Source organism: Sycon ciliatum, chromosome 1, assembly GCF_964019385.1.
Source record: "Sycon ciliatum chromosome 1, ocSycCili1.1, whole genome shotgun sequence".
In the NCBI taxonomy this organism is placed as follows: Eukaryota; Metazoa; Porifera; class Calcarea; order Leucosolenida; family Sycettidae; genus Sycon; species Sycon ciliatum.
In genome coordinates, this window is record NC_088643.1 from 6,938,113 (window position 1) to 6,962,680 (window position 24,568).

The 24,568-nt window shown below is 47.7% G+C and overlaps 3 protein-coding genes across 3 annotated transcripts in view; 1 reads left to right on the plus strand and 2 right to left on the minus strand.

The window, feature by feature from the left end:
* The window catches only part of LOC135811585 (uncharacterized), a 30,172-nt gene extending 28,114 nt beyond the window's left edge, over nucleotides 1–2,058 (minus strand). Inside the window, exon 1 of the mRNA XM_065324818.1 lies at nucleotides 1,320–2,058. Within this exon, the coding sequence (XP_065180890.1) occupies nucleotides 1,320–1,559 (240 nt within the window). The 5' untranslated portion in view covers nucleotides 1,560–2,058. The remainder of the gene's footprint in view (nucleotides 1–1,319) is intronic.
* A 7,293-nt stretch (nucleotides 2,059–9,351) lies between these two features.
* Nucleotides 9,352–11,536, plus strand: LOC135811592 (mannose-1-phosphate guanyltransferase alpha-A-like). The gene has a single exon (XM_065324831.1). The coding sequence runs from the start codon at nucleotides 9,473–9,475 to the stop codon at nucleotides 10,760–10,762; it is 1,290 nt and encodes a 429-aa protein (XP_065180903.1). The 5' UTR covers nucleotides 9,352–9,472; the 3' UTR covers nucleotides 10,763–11,536.
* A 5,462-nt stretch (nucleotides 11,537–16,998) lies between these two features.
* Nucleotides 16,999–19,008, minus strand: LOC135806178 (L-gulono-1,4-lactone dehydrogenase-like). Its single transcript, XM_065320368.1, has one exon. It carries the CDS (start codon nucleotides 19,006–19,008, stop codon nucleotides 16,999–17,001), a length of 2,010 nt encoding a protein of 669 aa, XP_065176440.1.
* Between the last annotated feature and the right edge of the window lie 5,560 nt (nucleotides 19,009–24,568).

Consider the following 24,568-nt stretch of genomic DNA (forward strand, 5'->3'; position numbering starts at 1 on the left):
CCGAGATAGGAGCACCCGAAGGCTTCGGTCCCGAAGCTCCTGGATAAGGGAGGTTCTACTGTAGGATTTTTGTGTGGGATGCTTTCATTGGCATACTAGTAACCTCTATAGAGTGGTTTCTCTATCACTACTCTATCACTCTATCACATGACCATACTGGACAGATATGATGTCAGCCATGTCGGTTCCACTGTCCACATGCCATGATCACTTTCTACACAAAATTGTAGTCACATGACAGAGATGTGAAGCCACTCTTTATTCGTTCAACTCATTCCAAAGTTCTTTAAAGGGGAAGTTAAGGCAAAAATTAAAATTTCACCAGTTGTAGTCTTCGGGGTGCTGAGTCGAGTGGTCTTGGTCCGAGAAAGCTGAGACGCTCCCTTCCTACTTGAATCCCAATCGAACTCGCGCACTTCCACCGAAACTGGGTGACTGCGCCCTACTAACATTAGATGGGGATTTGTATGCAAAATGTCACTAAAAGCGCCATTTTGTTCTTATAAAAGCACGGATGACCGCCATTGGCCCATATGTTGTAGTCTTTTGGACGCTGAGTCGACTGGTTTTGGTCCGAAAAGGCTGCGATGCAGCGTTCCTCCTTTATTCCCAATCGAACATGGTTGAACAAGCGGTCACGTGCTCCTGGGTGCCCAAATCACCTGGTCACCACGCCAGCAGGCGACAACTTTCACACCAAGGTTCAACTCGAGTTCAACGAGTTCAAGGACTGCACCCAAAAAAGGTCAAACAGGCTAGTAAGTTGTACCCTGCAGGCCCGGTGACCAGGTGACTGGTGTACGCAGGAGGACGCGACCGCTTGCTCAACCATGTTCGATTGGGAATAAAGGAGGAACGCTGCATCGCAGCCTTTTCGGACCAAAACCAGTCGACTCAGCATCCAAAAGACTACAACATATGGGCCAATCGCGGTCATCCATGCATTTATAAGAACGAAATGGCGCTTTTAGTGACATTTTGCATACAAATCCCCATCTAGTAGGGCGCAGTCACCCAGTTTCGGTGGAAGTGCGCGAGTTCGATTGGGATTAAAGTAGGAAGGGAGCGTCTCAGCTTCCTCGGACCACGACCATTCGACTCAGCACCCCGAAGACTACAACTGGTGAGATTTTTATTTTTGCCTTAACTCCCCAATGTAATTATTGAGTCTTGACTCAGATTGACATTGCCATTAGCTTGGGCAGCTGCATGCAGTTTTCGCGGTCTCGAAATACCTACTGCACAGGTTCACGTACAGTGACTATGATTGTACAGGTGTATGCAGTGACTGTTCAACTGAGAGAGAGCGGAACTCGCACCTGTTTGTTGACGAAAAAGTCCGTGTTGCCCGATGCTATGGACGCGCCACTTGTGTCGGAACGTAACCGTGGCTGTCCGCGGCTGTCCGCGCTGCTACGTCGCCGCGCCCGAGCCTTCTCCATGCCATGCTCGTGCCGGTAGACCATCCGACACACCAGAAAGCCCACCAGTAGAACGACGCCGAGAGCCAGCACCACGCCGACCGTCAAGCCGATGATCGCACCCGTACCAAGAGCCATGGCGCAGCTACGCCGTTGTCTCGGTGCAACCCCCTGTCACAATGACGGCCAGGTCCGCAATGATCTCCACAAACGTACTGGTGATGTGGGGTGGTCACCTGGTCACGACACGGTAGAGGCTACTACTGTCCTTGCAGCTAGGCTGGTGTCTTGTTTGTTGTTTTGTAGAACATTTGCACGAATTCGGGACACTTTCATTCACTTGTAAACTGGCGGCTATTGCTTCGGCCGCTAAATGTTCCAACTCATGGCCACAAAGCTCCGAATCACGGATCAGCACGACTTCGACGTGTGGCGTCTCTGCTAATGCTGTGATCACCCAATAGTTACGATTTCTTATCCAGTGGGACTGAAGAGTTTTGCCGACACGACGCAAATTTCTGGTATCATTGAGAGCAGGGTGAACTTTGAAAAAGGGAACACCTTCCTAGATCCTCCGAATCAATGCGCCCATTCTGCCCAGTTTCTGTGACCGTGGGTCCTGGCCTGGGTGCAGCGTGGCATTGGCAATGGGACAGCCAGAGAGGGTCTACTCCCCTGTCACAGTGTCAGCATTGGCGTTGCTGCCACGAGCGAACACGAGCATGTGTATTAGTATTAGTACTATTACATTTAGAGCCAGTAGTGAGTACATGACTATAAACCCGATGGTGGACTGAAGGGTTGGCGTCGACGCCTTCTGCCTGGGAACTGTTGTCCAGTGTTGAAGTCAAAACTGTCACCTGTCTCTCCGCCTCTCAGCACGTCAGTCTTTGACATCGGAGATGGAGCTTTTCTACCCTTTACTGGCTTTAGTTTAGGCAGCAACACGGTATTGCAGCTCTACCACCAACGAAGCCAGGCTCGCCGTCATCATGGGCATGTACTGAAGAGGACTAAAACTGCACCGACAATCCGTAGTACAGGTGGAATCCTGATAATTCGAATATGGCTTAATTCGAACATCCCGCTTAATTTATAGAAGTTTTTCCAGGACCGATTTCTGTCAATACGATTCCCACATAAATTTTTCTGACAATTCGAACCTCGAACCAGACATGTCCGGTTAATTCGAAGTTACACGGATTCTACTTACATAGAAAATGTGTGGGATTTGTGCTGATAATTCGAAGTTTGCAAAGTGTAATTCGAAGTTCACTGTACACTGTTCTGGTAAGTTCAGTTTGTATGAGCAGGCTGTGCCGGTCAGTTCAGTATCCGTGAACTCTGTGTCTAAGGTCCATAGCGCAACTCTGCGTGACCATGAGAGCATTTTGATATACATCATCAGGCCAAACTAAAGAAGGTGTGTGGTTCGACTCACCCGACCGACCGTACAATTTCAGCCCGACCGTAACTTTTTTTCGGCGGGCTGCCGTGTGACTGACGTACGTGGACTGAACACGTCCACGTCTACGTGCTGTGCGGCGTGAGTCTGCGGACGCAGGCGGCTCCTTTTGGACTTGACTTGTAGTTGTACTGCAGTGCAGTGCAGTGAGTGGTACGACTGCTGCCTTGTGCTGGTAGTAGAGTCTACTCGATACGCGTATACAGTGTATTTACATGTACTAAAAAATATATTTAAAAAAAAAATCCGCCCGCCCGCCCGTAAAAAAAATGTCCATGTTAGTCGAACCACACACCTTCTTTAGTTTGGCCTCATGTACATAATTATTGTGTTGTGGGTTCATGTTTGGATAATTAGAATGCCCGGCTAATTAGAAGTCTTTTCCTGGCATTTCGAGGTTCGAATTATCAGGATTCCACCTGTAATAGATAAAGTCTACCCGTGTTTCATGTGTGTGTGTGTGTGTGTTTCGGAAAATCATATCCACATCGGGCACGATTTTTAGTGCACATGCATACCATGTACATGACCATAGACCAACCTCGTTACCTCCATGCAGACCGGCATTAACTCCACCATAGCATGGATGGAAGCTTGGAAGCTGAGGCCCAACATCGCGAAGACCGAAGCAATGTTCATCAGCCCATCGCCGCCCACTCAGCCGTTGCACTTTCCAGGAGCCAATGCTAACGTTAACATTGTTCATGAACACAAACACCTTGGTGTTATATTCGACAGCCATATGTCCTGGTCCCCACAGGTCCAGTCAGTATGCAAGCGAGCTAGCTCCTCCCTTGGCATGTTGCAACCTCACTGCCACCATTTGAATGACCATTGCCGAAAACTGTTCTTTACGTCGTATATTCTACCTATATTTGATTACTGTGACGCAGCGTGGTGCGGTCTGTGTCAGGCCCTTATTCAAACTCTGGAAATACACCAGCGTCTGCTTCTAAAAATCCTGTTTCGCAAAGATCAAACATTCTCCTCTCAACGTCTCTACAGTTTAGCTTCAGTATCTCCCCTCTTAGAGCGACACCAGCAACATCTTTGCATCCTTGTACACATGATCTTATTAGACCTGGATCCCAAACACTTTGCTAAGTATAACTGCTTTGTGTCCACCAGATCAACACGTCATTCCTTCTCATTACCCCGTGCCAATACCTCGCTGTTTCTGAAATCTCTGAGTACACTCTCTGGTCTTCCCTGCCAACTAGCCTTAAAGCATGCACAGACATTAAGGAGTTCAAGCTTCAGCTTCTTCGTCCTAAATAATCTCACCATTTTCGTCATGCCTCCCCTTGCAGTACTCTCTTTGTTTCTCTCCTTATTATTCAGTTCGCCGTGGTTGGCTACCACCCGACTTCTCATATATTTTGGCAGTCTTCTGACGAGCCAGGAGATGTTGAATTAATAATAATAGACAGGGAGTCGTTTATAGTAACTTTATACGACTCCCTGGTGACTATGTTCTGTCGTCGTGTCGACATGTCCTTAGTTTTAGTTATGATTGTGGTCGGGCAACGGAGACAGCGCGAAGAACCCCGTGGTTAGGGTCCAGCGGATAATGCTCTGAAAATGTTCGTATAATGCTAATCATAATGCTCCAAAAATTGCCTTATAATGCTGATTATAATGCTTCAGCAAGGGATATAATGCTCTTGGTTTGGGACAAAAATGAAAGAAAGTCTGCATATTGTCAAACTTCCATGAAATTATGCATATCGTCGATCTGCATCTGAAGTTGCCACCTTATCTCTGACGAGCTCCACTACTTCTTAGCACTATGAGACATGGTCGCTTCTCCATTGATTGCTCTCCATTCCAACTTTGATGCAGGGTTGTGGCAGAATAGTCGGTGTATCAAATCCCTCCCCTAATTATCCATGTAGTGAGAGATGAAACCATTATTGCAGGTAGTCATTCATTGTTGGGATGAAGTTAATCTTGGCAAATAATATTCCCGCCTAGGCGCCTGCAGACAAGCTGTCACTGGGTCCACTCTGTCAATAATGTCTTCATCTGAAACACCAGACGTGAGGCCAGTTCCTGAGATCCGGTCTCAGATGGAGAGCCCTCCTATTTGCGGAAATCCTTAAAACACGTGTTCAGAAGTTATTTTGCCACTCTACATCCTTTGCTTGTGCTCTCATCTTCTCCTTGAGATGGTGTGTAGACGTATGGCTTGCCACAATACTCTTCCTTTCTGATAGCATTTGACTGTAGGCCTGGCATTACACCCGTCCACAACTAACTGTACGTGCTTCATCGGGAAAGTAAGACAGGCTCTGCTGAGCAATCGACTTGGTACTGAGTCCATGAGAAATTCTAGTTCTTTTCGAGCCTCCTGAGCTGGACTCGGCAAAGGCAGTTCTTTTGGAACGAGCTCTTTCTGTTTATACCCGCTCTTTCATCCTGGTCCAAATTTAGCAATGCATCAGTGTCTACTTCAGTATCGCTAGAGATGCTATCGCCAGAGCCTCTGGCACAACTAGAAAACTCTTCTTCGTCTCTTTGATATTCACTTCGCGTATGTCTCGGCCACAGCTCTCCATTATTCTAAAAGTAAAAGAAACCTCGTAAATAATTTCTCCGGATTTGAGTCACTTGAACTCCCTCGGCCTGGGTTGGGCATGCTTCACAAATGGCTTGTATACATTTACCTGACCACATCGCTACAATCATAACGTTTTTATGTAGCAATAGTTATGTAGCGTTAGTGCTAAAGGTGTTACCTGTCTACACAATCACAAAGTCATGCGCCGGTACAATGCATAGTGCTCGAATGCCCGGAATGGGCGGAGCGTAGTACGCAAGAGGTACACAAAAGGAGTAAAATAGGGCTGTTTCGTTGTTACTCAGAGTTTCATGGCAAAAACTTATCATCAGACAACATCTCATGATCATGGTTGTAGCCGATTGTTGCCAAAAACCTGGGATTATCCCGATATTATCCACTATGAAACTCGTTATGCCACTCAAACCTCACATAATGCTCGTTTTGTTCCTTTCTTATGCTCCATAATGCTCGGATAGTCGTATAATGCCAAATATAATGCCGGCATTATCCGCTGGACCCTACCCGTGGTTGGTTTATCCCCCTCACTTCCTTGTACTACAGTACATGTACTGGCCATGTTACGTGCCATGAAGTGATGAAATAATAAAGAACGAACAGGCTAGACTGAGAAATTCATCAGGTGCAGGACTTGTTGCACCTGATGGGCTTGGGCATGGCTAGCACTCCATCGCGCGTGGCTCAACTGACAGTTCTGCATGAAATATAAGAAGGGCATGTTATTGCACAGCAGCTAGGCATATGCGGATAATGCCCGCAGAAAAATTGGCAGAATTCGGTACTTTTTTCTGGTAAGTTCCATGCATGTTTGGTATGTGGATAACGAAATGGAGCAGAATTCGAGGAATTGCCCGCCATAAGGTTTGTATGGTTCTGCCAATTTCACTGCTTTTTGAGCAGAATCTGCCACCTTTTATTTTATTCAAAATTTTGAAGGACGCTTCACGCAGCTTCATTATACTTGAATCGTTTGCAGGCAACCTGCCTACACTCAAGAGAGCACTGCATTTCACACAAATCTATTGGTATCGTTACAACGTTTCGGTCTTTATGACCATCATCAGGATTTTATTTTATTATTATTATTATTAAATTTTTGATAGGGCAATCCCCACAGGCCTAAGGCCTTCTTCTTACAGGGTACCCTAAATGTGCCAATACAAGGTAACGGAACTTAACAGATGTGCAAAGGCGAATGTCAGCAGGTAGAGAGTTCCAACGATCTGAGCCTAGAAAACTAAGAGAAAAAAGACCACACCGATTTAAAGCAGCGGGAAGAGTAAGGGCTTTAGAAACTTGAGAGCGTGTGCGGGAGTTGTGTGTGACGATGCACTGCGCAACGAAAAACAACTAGAGAGTAGGGGGCTTGCTAGATCATTTAGTGAACGAAAAATAAGAACAAAAAGTCTGAGCTGATACCGAGCGGCCAGTGGGAGTAAATGGTTGCGTTTTTGTAGTGCACTGATGCTGACCTTTTCGAGCATTATCCGCCGATGCCTAACAGTACATTGTAGCTACGGCCCTTGGCTTCTCGGGCACAATGCACGAGATACAAGGATTATGTACATGTACGTGGCTAGGGCACCCTGTAAGAAGACATGGCATACACGTGTAGGTCTGTACTGTGGGGACTGCCCTAGTAAAATTAAGATGAATAAAATCAATTTATATCTAATATTATTTGTTTTTTTTGGAAGTGAAGTGAACATATGCAGCGAAGAGACCGTAGTTGGAGAGTTTGAAGTGAGGTACCCTATATAAATGTAAAATAAAAATAAGAATACAGTCGTCCCTCTCTAATCCGGCACTTTATAATCCAGCACCCTCGATAAACCAGCACAATTTTCAGTAGCCAAATGTCCTCTTCATGCACATTGCAGCAGTAAATCAGATTTGTTAATCCAGCACCCTCCCTAATCCAGCAGATTTTCGTGGCACAAATGGTGCCGGATTATAGAGGGACCACTGTAATATTAATTTTATTCCCGTAGCTATGCAGAAGACGTTACTTCAGTAACGTCTGGCGCTAGCCAGGGTCCACACAGCTTTATTCCCGTAGCTATGCAGAAGACGTTACTTCAGTAACGTCTGGCGCTAGCCAGGGTCCACACAGCTTTAATTTGGTGTTTGTTTGTTTGTTTGTTTATTTGTTTGTTTGTTTGTTTGTTTGTTTGTTTGTGTCACGCCTGGCGCTATCCGTATCTGTCCCGTACTGTACCGTACTAGCAAAGACAGCTGGCCCCGATATTTTTGTTTGTTTGTGCCATCGAAATGCCTGGCGCTATCCCGTACCTGTCCCGTACCATCAAGGGTACGGTACCAACAAGAGAATGAGTATATATGCGAAGTGTATCGGGGGAATGCATTCAGTGCAGTAACATTTTGTGTGGATTTGTGTGCGAGGCCGAGATCCCACTAGCAGGCTGGCTGGGCCGCCTGTCGACCAGCCCGGGAATCGCATGTAGGCCGATAGCATAATAATTATAACGTATATACAGTCATGTAGATGTATAGCAGGGAGTCATAATTATTATGTAAACGACTCCCTGCTGTATGGAAAGAAATACGAAGTAGGGAGACGAGTAAATACAATCAGAATGGATGTTAGTTGCCGTCAGTATAATAATAATAAGAAGAAGAAGAACGCCCGTGATCGGCAGAGTCAGCGCCGGTCCCAGGAAACGTCAGGACAGACATCCCGTCGACTCCAGAACGCCCGTGATCGGCAGAGTCAGCGCCGGTTCCATAGCTATGCAGAAGACGTTACTTCAGTATCTCATTAAAACGTTTTTGCAATACAATGATGTAGCTAATCAAAGGAAAAAGCATTTCCATCAGTTCTACCAACATGCACGATGAGCTAGGCAACAAAGCATAGCGCAGGGCCCTGAGCTTCCAAGCTCTCTCGTTTGGTATTTGTTTGTTTGTGTGTTTGTTTGTTTGTTTGTTTGTTTGTGTCACGCCTGGCGCTATCCGTATCTGACGGCAAAAAAGCATAGGATGTTATAAATTTTTCAATTCTCCTTTTTTTTTCAGGCATATCCTGGGATTCGAACCCGCACTATCGCCCTACATGCATTCCCCCATACACTTCGCATTCATACCCATTCTTCCAAGTTGCTTCACGTTAATCTTGCGTTTGAAAGCCCTATTTGAATATTGCGGGCAGCTAGACGGTGTCGTATTACCCTCGATCGTACCTGTCCCGTACCTATTCCCTACCGTACCGTGCCATCAAAGATGGCTGGCCAAAATGCATATTCAAATAGGGCTTTCAAATGCAAGATCACAATGTGAAACAACTTGGAAGAATTAGTATGTATGCGAAGTGTATCGGGGGCTGCATGCAGGGCGCGCGATAGTGCGGGTTCGAATCCAAGGTTTTAAAAAAAGGATTTTTTTAAGAAAACATCCCTATGCTTTTTTTGTCTAGGTCATCAAGGCAAAAAAGCATAGCGCAGGGCCCTGAGCTTCCAAGCTCTCTCGTACAAGACAGAGTTTGGAAGCTTTGTTACAACCAGGGAGTAGTACAATAGGACAGGTATTGTTACAACTCTGAGTTTCACGTATTACTACGATCATCAGGTAATATTACATAATGTACAAGTCATGCAGAAATGTAAACTCAATAATAATCGACTCCACGATCTCCTCGTACTCGCACAGTGGTGTACCGACAGGTGAAAGAAGTACAGTGTAGTTCTGCCCTCTCTCTGGACGCGTTCGATTTGAAACTTCTACTTCTAGAGAGTGGAGGCTGGATGATGGAGCAGGAGGACACGCGCACGTGATGACGTCGTAGTAGCCGACGTCACCTGCAAACGCAAATTTTTTTGACGAGAGTGAACAAGAAAAGCTGTCACAGATGAGAAGATAGGATTTTGATTGTTTGACTATTGTAGTTTTCATTGTTGTCTGGAGAATACATAAGCCGCAATCGCTATAGGATTAGACCAGTGACAATTTACAGCAAAGGAATATTTTATTTTATTTAGATCTACCGCCATGATGCTGAAGGCCGTGATTCTAATCGGAGGACCCCAAAAGGGCACTCGTTTTCGTCCTCTGTCATTGGAAGTTCCCAAGCCACTGTTCCCAATTGCTGGCCTTCCAATGATCCAGCATCACATGGAAGCATGCGTCAAGGTCGACGGCCTCAAAGAGATCCTGCTGATCGGCTTTTACCAGAACTCTGAGCCCCTGAATCGCTTCGTTCGCTCCATGCAGTCGGAGTTGTCGGTAAAAGTCAGATACCTGCAGGAATACACTCCGCTGGGCACAGCTGGGGGACTGTATCACTTCCGAGATCAGATCATGAGCGGATCGCCCGACGCTGTATTCGTACTGAACGCCGACGTGTGCTGCGACCTGCCACTGCAGGAGCTGCTGGCATTCCACAAGTCCCACTCGGCGGGCAACGGGTGCACGGTGCTGGGAACGCGCGCCAATAGGAAGCAGGCGGTGAACTACGGCTGCATCGTGGAGAACGAGCAGACCGGCGAGGTCATGCACTACGTGGAGAAGCCGGAGTCGTTTGTCAGCGACATCATCAACTGCGGCACGTACGTGGTGTCCAGCGACGTGTTCCAGCACATCGGCCAGGTGTTCTCGCGCAACTACGAGCGCAGCGGGGACGACGAGGACCTGGGCATCGAGACGCAGGGCACGCGCGACGTGATACGCCTGGAGCAGGACGTGCTGGTGCCGCTGGCCGGTTCGGGCAAGCTGTTCGTCTACAAGACGGAGCGCTTCTGGACGCAGGTCAAGAACGCCGGCTCGGCAATCTACGCCAGTCGGTTGTTCTTCGAGAAGTACGCCGCGGACAGTCCGGAGCGGCTGACGCGCAGCGGCGACAGCGGCACGGAGCAGCCGTGTATCGTGGGCAACGTGCGCATCCACCCGACGGCCAGCGTCGATCGCACCGCCACCATCGGCCCCAACGTCTACATCGGGCCCGGCGTGGTGGTGCGCGCCGGCGCTCGCATTCGCGAGTCCATCGTGCTGGACCGCGCTGAGGTGGGCCAGCACAGCTGCATCCTGCACAGCATCGTCGGCTGGAACGGCAGCATTGGTGCGTGGGCGCGCGTCGAGGGCACGCCGAACGACCCTAACCCGAACGACCCGTTCGCGCGCGTCCAGGTCCAGTCGATCTTCGGCAGCGACGGCCGCCTCAACCCAAGCATCACCATCCTGGGCCAGGGTGTGCATGTGCCCGGCGAGGTGTCGGTTAGGAACTGCATCGTGTTGCCTTTCAAGGAGCTATCCGGCAGCCTCAGCAATGAAATTATCCTGTAAGATGCCATGCTAATGGCAGTAATGCAACCCTAGCGTTATGTACGTATGCAGTACTTCGTTTTTCACTTTCCTACAATCTTATGTGGATATACTTCCCCCCCCCCCCCCCATCGTCCCGTAGTACACTGTGCTGTCTTCAGGTGTTTATAGCCGACCTGTATGTGTATGTGTGTTCATTGTAGATGCTTATCCTTTATGCTACCCTGCTGTAGCGTACTCAGTCGTGTGTACTGCTGCATGTTTTCCTTTAATATAGTATATTGTTTTGTTTTACGATTAATTTTGCGCACATACTAGATATTGAGCCGAGCTGCCAGGCATGCCAACCAGTGGCCGTGCTGCAGGGAGTCGGTATTTTACGACTCCCTGGTATACTGCTGTACCGCCTTCTCACTTATATCGGTCACCGGGTCGTCCCTGCTGGCGAGGATGTTGCTTCGTCCGCCACCGCGTTGTGCCCGTTTCAAGTTCATAGCCCTATATCGTTCATCTTTGTCCTATATGACACTTTACTCAGATGTTATCATTGCGCTTCCTTGATATTTTTGTTTTACCCGCTTCAGCTGTCGGCCGTGTTGCCATCGCTTACTGAAGTCACTAGTAATCAGGGAGTAGTAAAATTACTACTCCCTGCTAGTAATACTGTACCAGCCAATGGCAATGACCTGTATGTACAGTGCTATGGTGTACCAATTTTAATTAACACTGCACACATCATGTGACCAAGTCACTCCTGCTTTGCCATGTGGAGAGAATAATTCATTGTGAAGCTGATGGAGAAGCGCGATCCCGTGCTTTTTTTAAAAGTGCAGGATACCACTCATGGGCATAAGTCACTAGGCGTAGGGTCCAGTTGAAACAACAATCTGTATGTCTCCACTCAGTCAGAGTTTCTTGCTACTGGACGCAGTCCAATCAGATCGTGCTCTACAAAATCGTAGCAGAGTGCACAGTGGAGTCCACTTAATGTGACACTACAGCGGCCTTCCAAACAGCGCCACGTCAGATACAGTAATTTCTTGCAATACATGGATGCCAAACGATCTAGACCAAGTCTCGCAAATAAAGGGCTTGATGGGCTACAAAAACCAGTATCGTACACTGAACGCAAAGCTCGCTTTAGCATTCGTTCAAGCCTACCTAACTGGGTTAAGGAAAGGCCAGCAGAAAAACAATTTGATGCATATAGAAATTCTGGCAACACTAGGCACTTTACAAAGGTTTCTCGGCAAGTCAGCGGAATATTGTGTCGATTTCGGAACAGAATACCAATTTTACTGGCAAGTTTGGTGACCATAGAATCAACTAGAGTCCTCCAAGAAAGATCCTGGTCCAAATGTATTCCAAGGTACCAAGAGGGGGTTATGGACTCGTGAAGGTACTTTGCACATGTCACTTGCTTGAGCTGCACTCCATGACAGTAGACTGCAAATTGGTGGTCAGTAATATGTGGCGTAGACAGGAAGAGCACTTGTGTCTTCCGGGCATTTAGAATTAAATTGCGATTTGACAGCCAGGTACTAATGGCTGAGACAGCTGCAGACAGGGAGTTACTAAGCGCATTCTTCTGCGTACCGCAAACATACAATAGAATATCGTCAGCAAATTGAATAACTTTCACACAAAACTCGGAGACAATGGACTGGATCGAACGAACATAGAGTACAAAAAGCAGCGGACCAAGAACAGAGCCCTGGGGAACGCCACACATGCAGGGGAAAGGAGGGCTATAGTTCTCAGCAATGTGCACTATTTGGCGACGATTGGACAAATAGTCGGCAAACCAAACTAATGCTGAACCAGATATGCCAAGCTCAAACAAATCATTAATGAGCACTTGGTGCCTGACCTTGTCAAATGCTTTGGACATATCCACGAGCACAGCACCAGTAATTTGTCCGGCATCGCGAGCGCGAACAAACGTGTCCGTGACGAAAACGAGAGCGTCTTCCGTTGAATGTTGACGTCTAAAGCCAAACTGACAGGGAGGGTACAAATTCTCCTTGTTCCAGAAATGAGGATAGTTGTCTATGGACAATTCGTTCTAACAGCTTCGACACAATTGGCAGGAGAGACACAGGGCGATAATTTCCCGGATCTTGAGGATTTCCAGCCTTGAATACCGGCGTGACATGTGCCAACTTCATGCCGTCCGGCACAGAACCAACAGCAAGAGATGCATTAAATATCAATGTTAAGGAGGGAGCTAGCAAATCAGCGCAGGACTCCAGAAGAAATGCGGGTATTCCATCACTGCCTGTCGCTTTGCTGGTGTCCAAGGAACCCAACAGTTTACGCACACAACCTATTGACACCGAACTGAAGGATGTAAAACCCTTAGGTCCCACTGGGCCCTGTGAAAGACACAGTTCAGGTGCTCGTTGTTGATCACTGACAACATCAGCAAATACACACCCAATGTTGCTTGCAGAGCATTGTGGAACGGATTGAACACGTTGTCTTCCGGATAACTCGTTCAAAACCTTCCACGTTTTCCTGGGATTACCTTGAACACTGGTGAACTTGGACTGGAAAAATTCGTCTTCAATTCACGGTTCATACGAGTCACGATACGCCTGGCTTCTTTAAACGCATCGTAATCAGTCTGGCACTTAGATTGCAGCCATTTCCGATGAGCGTGGTTCCGTCGTCGTATCAACAGGAACAAATGTTCATTGACCCATGGTGAATGCTGTCTTGGTCGGGAAGACGCGTGGCGCAATGGAGCATGAGCATCAAGAATGGGCACAACCTTAGTCAGCCACTGTTGCCACATGTCGTCGCAGGACCCACGAAGTTCACAGAGGTTGGCCGAGAGAAGAAATATCCATACGAAGTGATGCCAAGTCCATTCTCTTGAAGTTTCGATAAAGTCGCTGAGAAGGCAATGCTGTCGGCACTGGTTTAACACAAATCTTGGTTGCAATAGCACAGTGGTCGCTGAACGGAACTGGACACACATCAGGTGGGGATATGACTTGAGCTGTACTATAGACATGATCTAATAGAGTGCAGCTCCCTTGCAGCGTTATGCGTGTTGGAGATTTTACAAGTTGATGCAGGCCTAAGCTGGTTGTGATGTCATGCAAGGAGGCATGCTGGGATGTGGGAGATTGACTGGCCAGATCAACATTAAAGTCACCACAAAGCAGAATATTCCCTTCGAAAACATTCATAGCCTGGGAAGGAGAGGGACATTTGTGGGCATAGCCAGGTTTCAGTTATGCAAACAATAAGGGGGCAGCTGGTCGTGAAAAGGTCGGATGGCTCAGCAGATTTGTTTCTAAGGGAACGTGCATTGATACAGGCTACGGGAAAGGAGGCTAGGGGCGTTGAAGGATAGAAGGGTGTTGCGTTAGGGTAGCCTAGTTGAGGTGTTGGTTTACTCATTGTTCAGATTCAGCCTGGTCAGTGTGGAACCTCCATTTCCGGATACTAATTTTGTCAGGCCAGAAACCAGGCCCATGGACTTTGTCTACACATAGTTCTCTCCCACAACCAGGTGGGCATAAGCTGTACCAAAGTACCGTGGTTCTGAGATTGAGCAGTGAAAAACTTCGACATCTTTCTTTTTGCACCAACAGTTCAATTGTGGCAGCATCGCATCCAAGGTCTACATTGCCAAGGTAGAAAGCCGTGTGCTTCACCCGTACCGCTCCACACCCTGAAGGTCAGTGCGTTTGGTACGGGCTGGCTCTTTTGTGAACTGGCTTGTGATACATGTAGTGCGTTTCAGTGGACTACTGGTAGTGTTGGTTTCGACTTGTGCAGTGCGGCGGCGGCGTGGGTTTTGCCACCCATTGTCGCTTGTGCTTGCATTCCTCTGAGTTCCGTTTGTACACCCCCCCCCCCCCCCCCCCCCACACACAAAGCCAGTCGAGGCAGCTCGATGCAGAGTGCTCAATGCACAAATGCCCAGCTACACAGCCTTTCGCCTCCGTTGTTTGTGCACATACAGTCAACTTCGCTTATAACGACACTCGGCGGGGCATCAGAAAAGTGTCCTTATTCGCGAAGTGTCGTTATACCCGAAGTCTCATTGTATGTGTCACAGTTGGATGGGACTTTGCTCTGGGCATGAAAATTATGTCGTTATTCGCGAATTGTCGTTATATCCGTAGTCGTTATTAGCGAAGTTGACTGTAATTACATTATTGTACTTCGTGTACGCTAATCTATCATCGAAGCGAAGCAGCACTTCACTGGAACGCTAGTCGTGCTGAAATAGCATGAGAATTGCTGATAATTAATTAGTGACATCATTGAATGTTATACTATGTACTTAAGTACTATTGTACAGTTGTCAAGAACATGATAGTCCGGAAATGGTTCGATCATTCCGGCAGGGCATTGCGACATGGGAGAGAGATCATTAGCACAATAGCAGATCAACTGAGATCATGCTGTGCAGAATGGTAGGTAGGTAGATTTTTATTTGAATTCGCAGAACCAAACGGGCGGTGTCGCCCAATTACATGGAAGCGAATGGAAACAGTAAAATATTGTAGGAAATAGCCTAACATGATAGCAGGGTGTAGCACAAAGCAAAGAACGCTCAGTCAATGAATAACGTTAGCGTTAGAATACAACACCGGGGAGGCGGTAAACAGCACATGACTGGTACTGTGGAGTACCGCAAACGTTCAAAGGTTCCTGTTGTGTTCAGTAGTGGGTGCTACTGCTAGCAAGACAGAACGGGAGGCAGGTAGGCATGGGCGGGTAATGCTAGTTATTTGCTGCGATAATGCTAAAGGCAATGCTCATAATATGAGGATATAATGCCACTTATAATGCTCACACTACTCCATAATGCCAGTTTGAAAGTTGGAAAAGGCCGTTTTGGATCAAGGCCAAAGCGTAGAATAAGAAAAACTTTAAAAACAGCAGTGAGCATGTTGTCTGAAACAATCCACTGAGAAGGTTGATTTGCAACGTCAAGTCTCTGCACGAAGCCGGACGGGCTCAGATGCACGATTTTCGGAACTGGACCTAGCCAGCTTCATGCATGACACCGTCGTCGACCGGCAATTGTGCTTGTAATGTAGGTTACCACACAGCAGCCTGATGCTTTCTTGACAAATTGAAGTGAGGCCTTACCCTCACTATTAATTTTGGTCCTTATAAGACAAATTTAGGTGTCTTCGATCTATCTATTTTTCACACTTACGTGCCATTTCTCACAATCATACAGTGTTTTCACACACACTTACGTGACATTTCTCACAATACGTGGCCGGAGTTAGGCTAATAAAGTTGAAGAAAGCAGAGGGCTGCTGTGTGAGTAACTGGCGTTACTTTAGTAATGCCAATTTTGCATGCGAAATGGTGTTATAATGCCAGCATTATGCCACCTGGAAAAAAGGGACTATAATGCCAGCCATAATGCTAGCATTACCCGCCCATGCCTAGAGGCAGGCTTGTTAGAACTGGTGGTACTGGGTAATACCACGCACGTCGGATGGCAGGGTGTTCCATAAAATGGACCCCCGAGCGGTTGGACGGTCGCGGCCGGCTTTGGAGGCAGATTTGATGGCTGATCTGATTAAGTTAATACTGTCTGTGTTCTAGAATATAAAGTACAGTATGCGTGATTCCTTGTTAGTAGTCGTACGAAGTAGTATTTATTTTATTTACCATCGGATGCCTCAACAGTGATATATACAACTCTTAAGAGGGCGTTCGTGTGGTAACTATCTTGCACATTAAACCTTCGCTCTATTGACGATCTGTACACGACTGTAGCCTAGTGTCGGTTTAATACATGTACATGCAAGGGCTAGCGCAAGGAACGCCCGAAATTCTGGATATGCCTATACATTGATAAAAATTACTCTTGACAAAAACCGGTCCAGTTCGAAAAGGCCCAAATCTACAGGTAAATTGACGGTCCAAACGTATAAACAGTTGTTTGCATACAGTTATCAATATCAGATGATCCGTATGGCTGTTGAACTACAGGTGTGTTGGTGCAGAGTTTCCACGGTGACTTAGTGTAAATACGCATAATTATGGCAATTATAGATACAGAACTGAACAACAAGGACAATCAAGGCTTGTTTGCCGCTACTTCAAGTTTCATGCTCTCGCAATCATCAGGCCCAATTATCGATATAAGTAAAACCTACTCCGCTTCCCAGAAACATGCCTCGCGAGCATAGCCTAGCCGCCTCCCCAGTGAACAATCTAGAATACTTGCATGGAATATCTCGCGAAACCGACGGACAGGTGAGACGCGTCTACGCGTTGCGCTTGAAATCCAGCCGCGAGAAGCCCAGGCGGATGGTTGTTCGGTTGTTGAACGTCCCCAGGCTGTTCAGCTGGTCGTAAACGCTCTTCCATTTCGGGTACTGCGGGTACATGCCGTGCACCAGGTCGTGACTCCCGGTCAGCTGACTAAACTCCAGGCCCCAGTGAGGTCGCCCGCCTAGGTGATACAGCGCCCGCTGCTGCCGGTTGAGTATCTCGATGCCGGCGTAGGTGCCCGTGATCATGTCCAGCTCGATCATACCGGTGTTAGTTCCGTTCATCATGGACAGGAACGCCGGAGACTTCTTGACGAAGCGCACTGTGAACGGCGACGTCTGGTACTGCTCCCCCTGGAGACGCGCCGTCTGCGCGACACGGTGGATGCTGTCGATTGCCTTGGTAACGTGCTGCGCTGTAAACTGTTGCTCCGATGATTCCACTGGGAATCCGATCTCATTGGCGAATCCAGCGTCGCCGTTCACGCCCAAGTTGAAGATCGTGTAGGACTTCGCCACATAATTGCGATCTTCTAGCGCAGCAAATCCGGTTTTGACCAGCAATGGCGAAACCTTAGGAAAGATGTTGGCCAAGGTTGACAGCGCCTCAAAGGATATACTCAGCTTGCCAAGAAGCGTAGACAAGAAGTTGCGTGGTTTTTCATGATGATCATTGTGGTCTTTGGGCAAATTTGGCGTGATGTTCATCTGAAAGTGGAGGGTTTCGAAGTGCGAGTAATAGGTCTCCGGTGGCTTGTTTGGATCCATGTCAATCACGGAGCAGCCTCTCATTGGGTATGGACTGATCAGGATCTCGAAGTGCCTGTAGCGTCGCATCACCTCCGGCACGCCGTCCGCATCGTCGCTGTTCGGCTGGATGAGAGCGAGCGACTTGTCCAGGGTGCTGACTGTACGTGTCTCAGTCAGGTAGTACAGCTGCATGACCTCGATGACAACCGAGTAAACGACGCCCATCGTTCCCATGTTGACCATCACTGCGCGGAAACAGTCGTCGTCCTGAATCAGCTGGATATCCACTCCATTGCACGTATACTGGCTTTGGTTGGCCTTGTAGTGCTCTGCGTCCGTAATGCCGTTGCTCGGCTCGATGCGGTAGTAGTTGACCGGACCGGACGCCACTCCCGATATCACGTGACCGTCCCACTTGCCCGTGGTGGCGAGCACCAGGGAGCGCAGCATGTCCGGGAACGGGGGCAGGTCTATGCCGGTGCCGTGTGTCGACGTCGAGATGGCACCGATGATGCTCTGCCCGTCGTAACCACCCATATTGGACAGGGCCAGACCAGCCTTGTCGAGCGCACGGTTAAGATCTCTAATCTTAATGCCAGCTTCCATCTCGAAGAGCATAGTGTTATGCTCGAACACATCTCGGACGTGAAGGATATCTTCCAACGAACTATCAAAGTAGATATCAGGCAGATCCTTTACATCTCGCCATTTCGCTTTCATAGTCTCAGCGCACCACTCAGACTTCAGGTCTTGCTGCCTGAGCTGTCCAAGAATGGGATCATCCTCATCGGCTACGCGTCGCAGGGCAACCGTGTCGATGAAGTAATCGTTGGTTGTGGCCACGTCTGAATAGGAGTGGCCAGATCCAGCTGCTTTCACGGTCACTCCGTTGCGGACAGCATCTGTCAATATGTCGCCGATCTCGTCGAGACCGGACGGTTGGCAGAGCTGCAGGGGCTTCACGACCACATTGGCCAGTTGATTCTCCCATTTCTGGTGCGTCTCACCGTCCGCTTTGGCCAGGGGCCTGCGCTTGTCGAACAGGCGGACAAGGCTACCGGGCTCGAAGTTTAGCGTTTCCTCCATCTTCACACCGACCTGGTTGTCTACATTCGTGGATGTTGCGCTCTGAGAAGACCGGTGCAGGCTGTCGAGAACATCCTGAAGACTCCGCGGTTCGCTACTTTGAGGATTTCCAGCGTCCACCTCTTGCTTTCTTCCTCTCAGTTCCCTGAAGAAATTCAACAAACCCATGGCGAATGGTTACTAGGACGTGTGTCCGAAGCCGGAGGAGCTTGAGCCAGACAGGTTCGAAGTCGAGCTGCTCAGCAGTGCAGCTGGTTGTCTGAAGCGGATTTGGTTCGCAGCAGCTATTTAAGCTGGCCGTTCCGGTCTGGAATGTGGACTCGGAGACACGGCACCAGTGCATGTCGTATCCGGTCGGCCAGCACTGAACAGCAGCAGCAGCAGCAGCACAGACTCAGTGTGCATGTTGTCGGTGTTGTACTTGTACATGTACATGTACTGTCGTGGACATGGAAATCCGGTCACACGTCTAGTGGCCCCAGGGTGCTGGCCATGCAGCCGTGTGTAAGCAGTACACATAATTATGCATGACATTGTATTGTATAATGCAGCGCGCTGGTCGCATTGGATCGACGACGGTATTTGCAACATGACGCACTGTTCTGTACGCGCTGGGGCGCCGGCCCCGGTGACGGTCAATCGACTGGTTTTCAATGTCCACGACAGTATGGCTGGTTGGCTGGCGAGTTCAGGTGAGTTCCGGCGTAGACTACGCATGTTAGCATGTTTATTACAATTTACATGTAACGGCGGTGTGTATTTAGTGTTGCTTGCCATGCAGAAATGCGTGGGATCTGCGGGCTCTTTGAAAGCCTTATGACTATGTGCTAGTGCAGTGGAGAGCACACATCATCTGGATGATTCATGGGGTGCTGGGCAACCGAATCTGGCATGTGATGATCATGTACAGCTGTAGCCTGTGTAGGACAGCCCACCCACGAGGTGCAGCCCATGAAATGGGCGGAGTGTGGAGAGTACATGTATGTATGTCCACGCACAAAGTGCAGCCCATGTAGGCCTGGACCAAATATGCTTGCGCATATTTCCGCATGTTTTGTGAGACAGATCATATATGGCATATTGAGCGACAAAGGGAATATTGGAATTAAGCCAGCATATAATTCAAATTTTCTGAAGAAAATGAGGACAAAACATTCATGTTATGGACGAAATGCGTTCAGAAATGCCTTTTATGGATGAATTTGGAATGGTTGAGGCGTTTGCTACATTTCCCCATGGATGAACACTATCGCTACGGTTGCTGGGGACACACACCAGCCATACTATTCTGCATGTGTTTTGATTTGCACCATAACATAAGCATGATAGCCGCGAAGCCAATAATTAATATTCCAAGGTTGTAATTTTACTGAAATGATCTACACTTTCTGCTTATGTCGAGCATATTTTGGCATATTTTGGCATATCTTTTTGCATATCTTGCTAAGCCTTTGGCATATTATGGCCTTTTTCTGATATGCGACGAGCATAATATGCTCTTTTTTTAGCATATTTGGTCGAGGCCTAAGCCCATGGAATTTATCTTTCAGTGTAAAGTAGCTCACCCGGTTGCCAGTTTAGATTCTCTATTTTGTAGGCACAGTACACCTGCTTACACCACTCGCGGCTCTTCTGCAAATTTTTTAATAATCTTTCGTTATGCCGATATAAGACTGCATGCGGGTATCGCTCATTGTCTAGTAGGATTGCTTTACTTTGGAATGCTCTGCCCTTCGAAATGAAGTCTTGCAATACGTCTTCTGCATTTAATTAACGCCCATCTTGCCTGCCTTCTTAATGACGGGCCACAATGTACCCGGTTAAAACAGCTCCTTTTTGAAAATGTTTTCGATGAGTGATGTTTCGCTTTGTTTTGCTCTAATTGGTGCTTTTCTCCAATGTCATGCAGTCGTATTTATTCAGCTTTTATTTCTTGTGTACTTGCATACTGGTATTAGTTTAGTCCCACAATCTGCGATAAAATGATCCGCTGTAGCAGCTACTCCACTTTTATGTTTATGTATCTATGTCATTCGGATCTTCCCAAGTTGTACAATGTACTGTTGAGATACCGAATTCAAATAAATCAATACCATACCATGGGCGCCCATTCCTGTCCTCTCTTTTCTAAATGCGGCTGATCCATTCGCCTTTATTCGCCTAGTTCCCGTTTATTGTACGAATTAAAAAAAAACCAACCAACCAACCAAATGCCCGAAATGGACGGAGTGTGGACGGCCCACGCACGAAGTGCAATGCCCGTTATGAGGCAGGAGTGTGGGCGTACATGTATGAGTGTGAAGGCCGTGGTAGATTGCCAGATGAGAGGTTATGAGTTATGTAGACGTAGCTGGCCCATGGGCCATGGTTCACCGTTGCCCAGCCTCCATGCTTAGTTGTGACATGCAATGCACGTGATCACGTGAATGCCACTGTTTTGTGTAGTATTAGCGCAGTTTGTCAGCACTAGCAGCTGTGCTGTTCCAAACAATCAGCCATGTGGGTACATGCATCGGTGTGAGTTTTGTGCCCCCGTGCCGTGCCGTGGCGGGTTCTTACATACAATGACAATGTACATACAGTACCTCATTGCGTTCTGTGTTGCGCCTGTACCTCTGACAGCTTTTGGGTCAGCTGCGCCATGTCTGTGTCACTGTCGCCGGTCGTCATGATGTAGCGCAAGACACATAACAGTCTGTAGCTCCTCCATCGGTCCATTGACTGTCAGGGGTTACTGAGGGGTACCGATACCCGCCATGGCTGCAGTTGTGGCGGCACCGATGCGGAACGAATGACCAGCGTGTTCCCGTGAGTGGGAGAAGCTGTCGGAGCTCTTCTGTTAGCGCCTGCCTGGTAGGCACCAGCGTATTATCCGGCATTGGCATAATTTGGTGGTTGAACAATTTGGAGCATAATTTGGCATCTTTTCGGAAGTAGGAGCATAACCACACATGATTCAGTGTACCACAGTTCTAGTATGTAGGCTACACCTTGGTCTATTGTGTCCAATGCACCTGATCAGCTCTGGTGGTCTAGGTAGGTGGGTACATTTTTATTAATTTTTGAATTCGCAGAACCAAACGGGCGGTGTCGCCCAATTACATGGAAGCGAATGGAAACAGTAAACTAGTGTAGGAAATAGCCTAACATGATAGCAGGGTGTAGTACAAAGCAAAGAACGCTCAGTCAATGAATAACGTTAACGTTAGAATACAACACCGGGGAGGCGGTAAACAGTCTGCATGGTAAACGGTTAGGACTGCAGATAGTGTTTTCAATGAAAAGCAGGGCAGAAATCCTGGCAATACATTATTGTATGCTCGAACTCGTCTTCTTCAAAGTTCTGTCTCAGACTGATACAGTACATGTAGCAGAAGATGCGAGTGAATAAGCCTTTATCAGGTATCCCGGGGCGGACGAGATAGTGATGGGTAGTCCGCAAAACTCTGGTTACATGATTATGCATTATACCAAGAATCTTGATGATACAAAGTCATGACCTCTGGATTTTAACAGCCAAGACGTGCAGGCTATGAATATTGCTCTAATAATTAAAAACAATTGAGGTATAGCTGATGTTCGATCATGATGGAAGGAGAGGTGGAGGTACGGGAGAGATGAGCTGATTATTCGCAGGGTGACATCGGTTGGACCAAGAGTACATTAAAGTTTCATGTACTCTTGGTTGGACGAGTATGACGATTACGAGGACAGTTGAACGTGATAAATTTCAGAGGTAACTCAAACTAATTAGGCAATGAAAAATCGTTTTACAAAAGAAGTCAACTAATGAATACTCAGAATTGTTATTATTCTTATTCTCGTATCCGTCCCGAATGGGACTCACGACGGCAGAATTGCCTGTGAGCATATGTGTGTGAGAGTGGGAAAACGAAATGAAAAAGAAAAAAAAGAAAATATGTACTAGACTAAAAATGACTGAGCAGATGTTACTCCATTGTTTTCGGTCGCACTTATTCGAAAGGGCTGACTCAGTGACTAGTAGCATATGCACAGAAAGCAGTGACAGCAACATTTGCAGGGATACAGTGGTCCCTCCATAATGCGGCACCATTTGTGCCACGAAAATCTGCTGGATTAGGGAGGGTGCTGGATTTACAAATCTGATTTACTGCTGCAATGTGCATGAAGAGGATATTTTGGCTACTGAAAATTGTGCTGGTTTATCGAGGGTGCTGGATTATAAAGTGCCGGATTAGAGAGGGACGACTGTATCACTTGGCTGGTGTATAGCTTCCACCTGTCCCGCTTGGCCATTTCAGATACAGAGCACTGGCCAGTAACAGCATAATTATACATGATAATAATTATTATAGATCTGCATTCGAGATGACAGCTGGGTAGGTACATGTAATTCCAAGGGTACACCGCAGCTGTTTCCTATGAAACACATCTAGGCGGTTTTCTTGTGCACGGGACAGGCCCATGGCGAGCAAGGTTGTAGGTCAAGATTGGTAGAACGAATGTCGCAATATTTAGTTCGAAAGTGGTGTATAAACGAATTTTAATGGGTGTAGAAAGCAGGTTGCGTTTGAACCATAACTTCAGAGTGTCTCCAAATGGTCTTGCAGCCAAGCCAATACGGCGCGTCACGTCCTCCCCCGAGCCGCACAGTGAGCCGAGCGTCTTCGCCTTTCGCCAAGCTTCTTTACCACGAGTCGTGCTGACATTTCTAGATGTTGTAGAGGTGGCATCTCCCAAAGTGGGTTCCAGGTAAATACGGATCCATTCAGTCTTACAGGTATTGACGGTAAGACCCCATTCGGAGAAGACGCCTGCGATGACAGGTAGAGCGCTGGTAAGGAATGATTTTGATGTGGAGATGAAGTCTACGTCATCGGCGTAAGCTGTTTCTGCAGGTAGAATGTTGTCTGCTGGTGAGTGGTGGTCGGGCTGGCAGTCGGCCACGTACCATTATTTTGTGGTAATGTTGAGTCTCATATCCATGGTCGCCGACCTGGGCTTGACTGGTGTGTACGTCGTGGTGCGAAGTTAGTACAGAACAAGTGTGCTGTCTTGATAAGCGAGTCATGCCAATGCGACCAGAGGCGTGACATTGATAACTGCGGAATTTCCTCAGCTAGTGGCAAAAGCTGCATTGAGCTCAGGGCTTCTTTTCAGTGCGACGACGCGATCAGGGTCCCAGTTCCAGCGCCAAGTGGGTGTTGGTGCTTGTGGTGGGCATGCGAGGGACACATGTCCTCCGACGAGTACATGATCTGACGCTCCGACAGGGGGATACGATGTGACAGATAGGTCTTCTTCTAGTACGTTGGAGATGACTACGTCGAGGCAGGACTTCAAATTGCCTCTGGAAATACAGGTCGGAAAAGACACGTGCTGGTTTAATCCTGGAGTTTCCAGTAGGTAGCTCAGCAGGTCGCCAGTTCTATCAGTGATATCAGTGGGAAGCCATGAGGTGTGCTTTGCGTTCATATCTCCTACCAATAGAAACGGAGAGTTCATGTTGCAGAGACCTAGACAGGGCTCCAGTTGTTGGCAGAATGTGCACGGATCTGTGTTCGGAGGACGGTAGGAGCATCCAACTGTAAGTGATACATTCGGTAGGTCAAGTTCGTGAGAACATACACATTGAGAACATCACACACATACCGACACACCAACTCACCCATCAACCTGTCACTTCACAATTTCAACCAACTACCCCCCGACCTGCGTGAAACAAATAGCAAGCATGCGTTTAAAT

What these genes read in the sequence shown, in the direction of transcription:
- LOC135811592 (XM_065324831.1), top strand. Translation starts at nt 9,473, where the DNA reads ATGATGCTGAAGGCCGTGATTCTAATCGGAGGACCCCAAAAGGGCACT.
- LOC135806178 (XM_065320368.1), bottom strand. Translation starts at nt 19,008, where the DNA reads ATGGGTTTGTTGAATTTCTTCAGGGAACTGAGAGGAAGAAAGCAAGAG.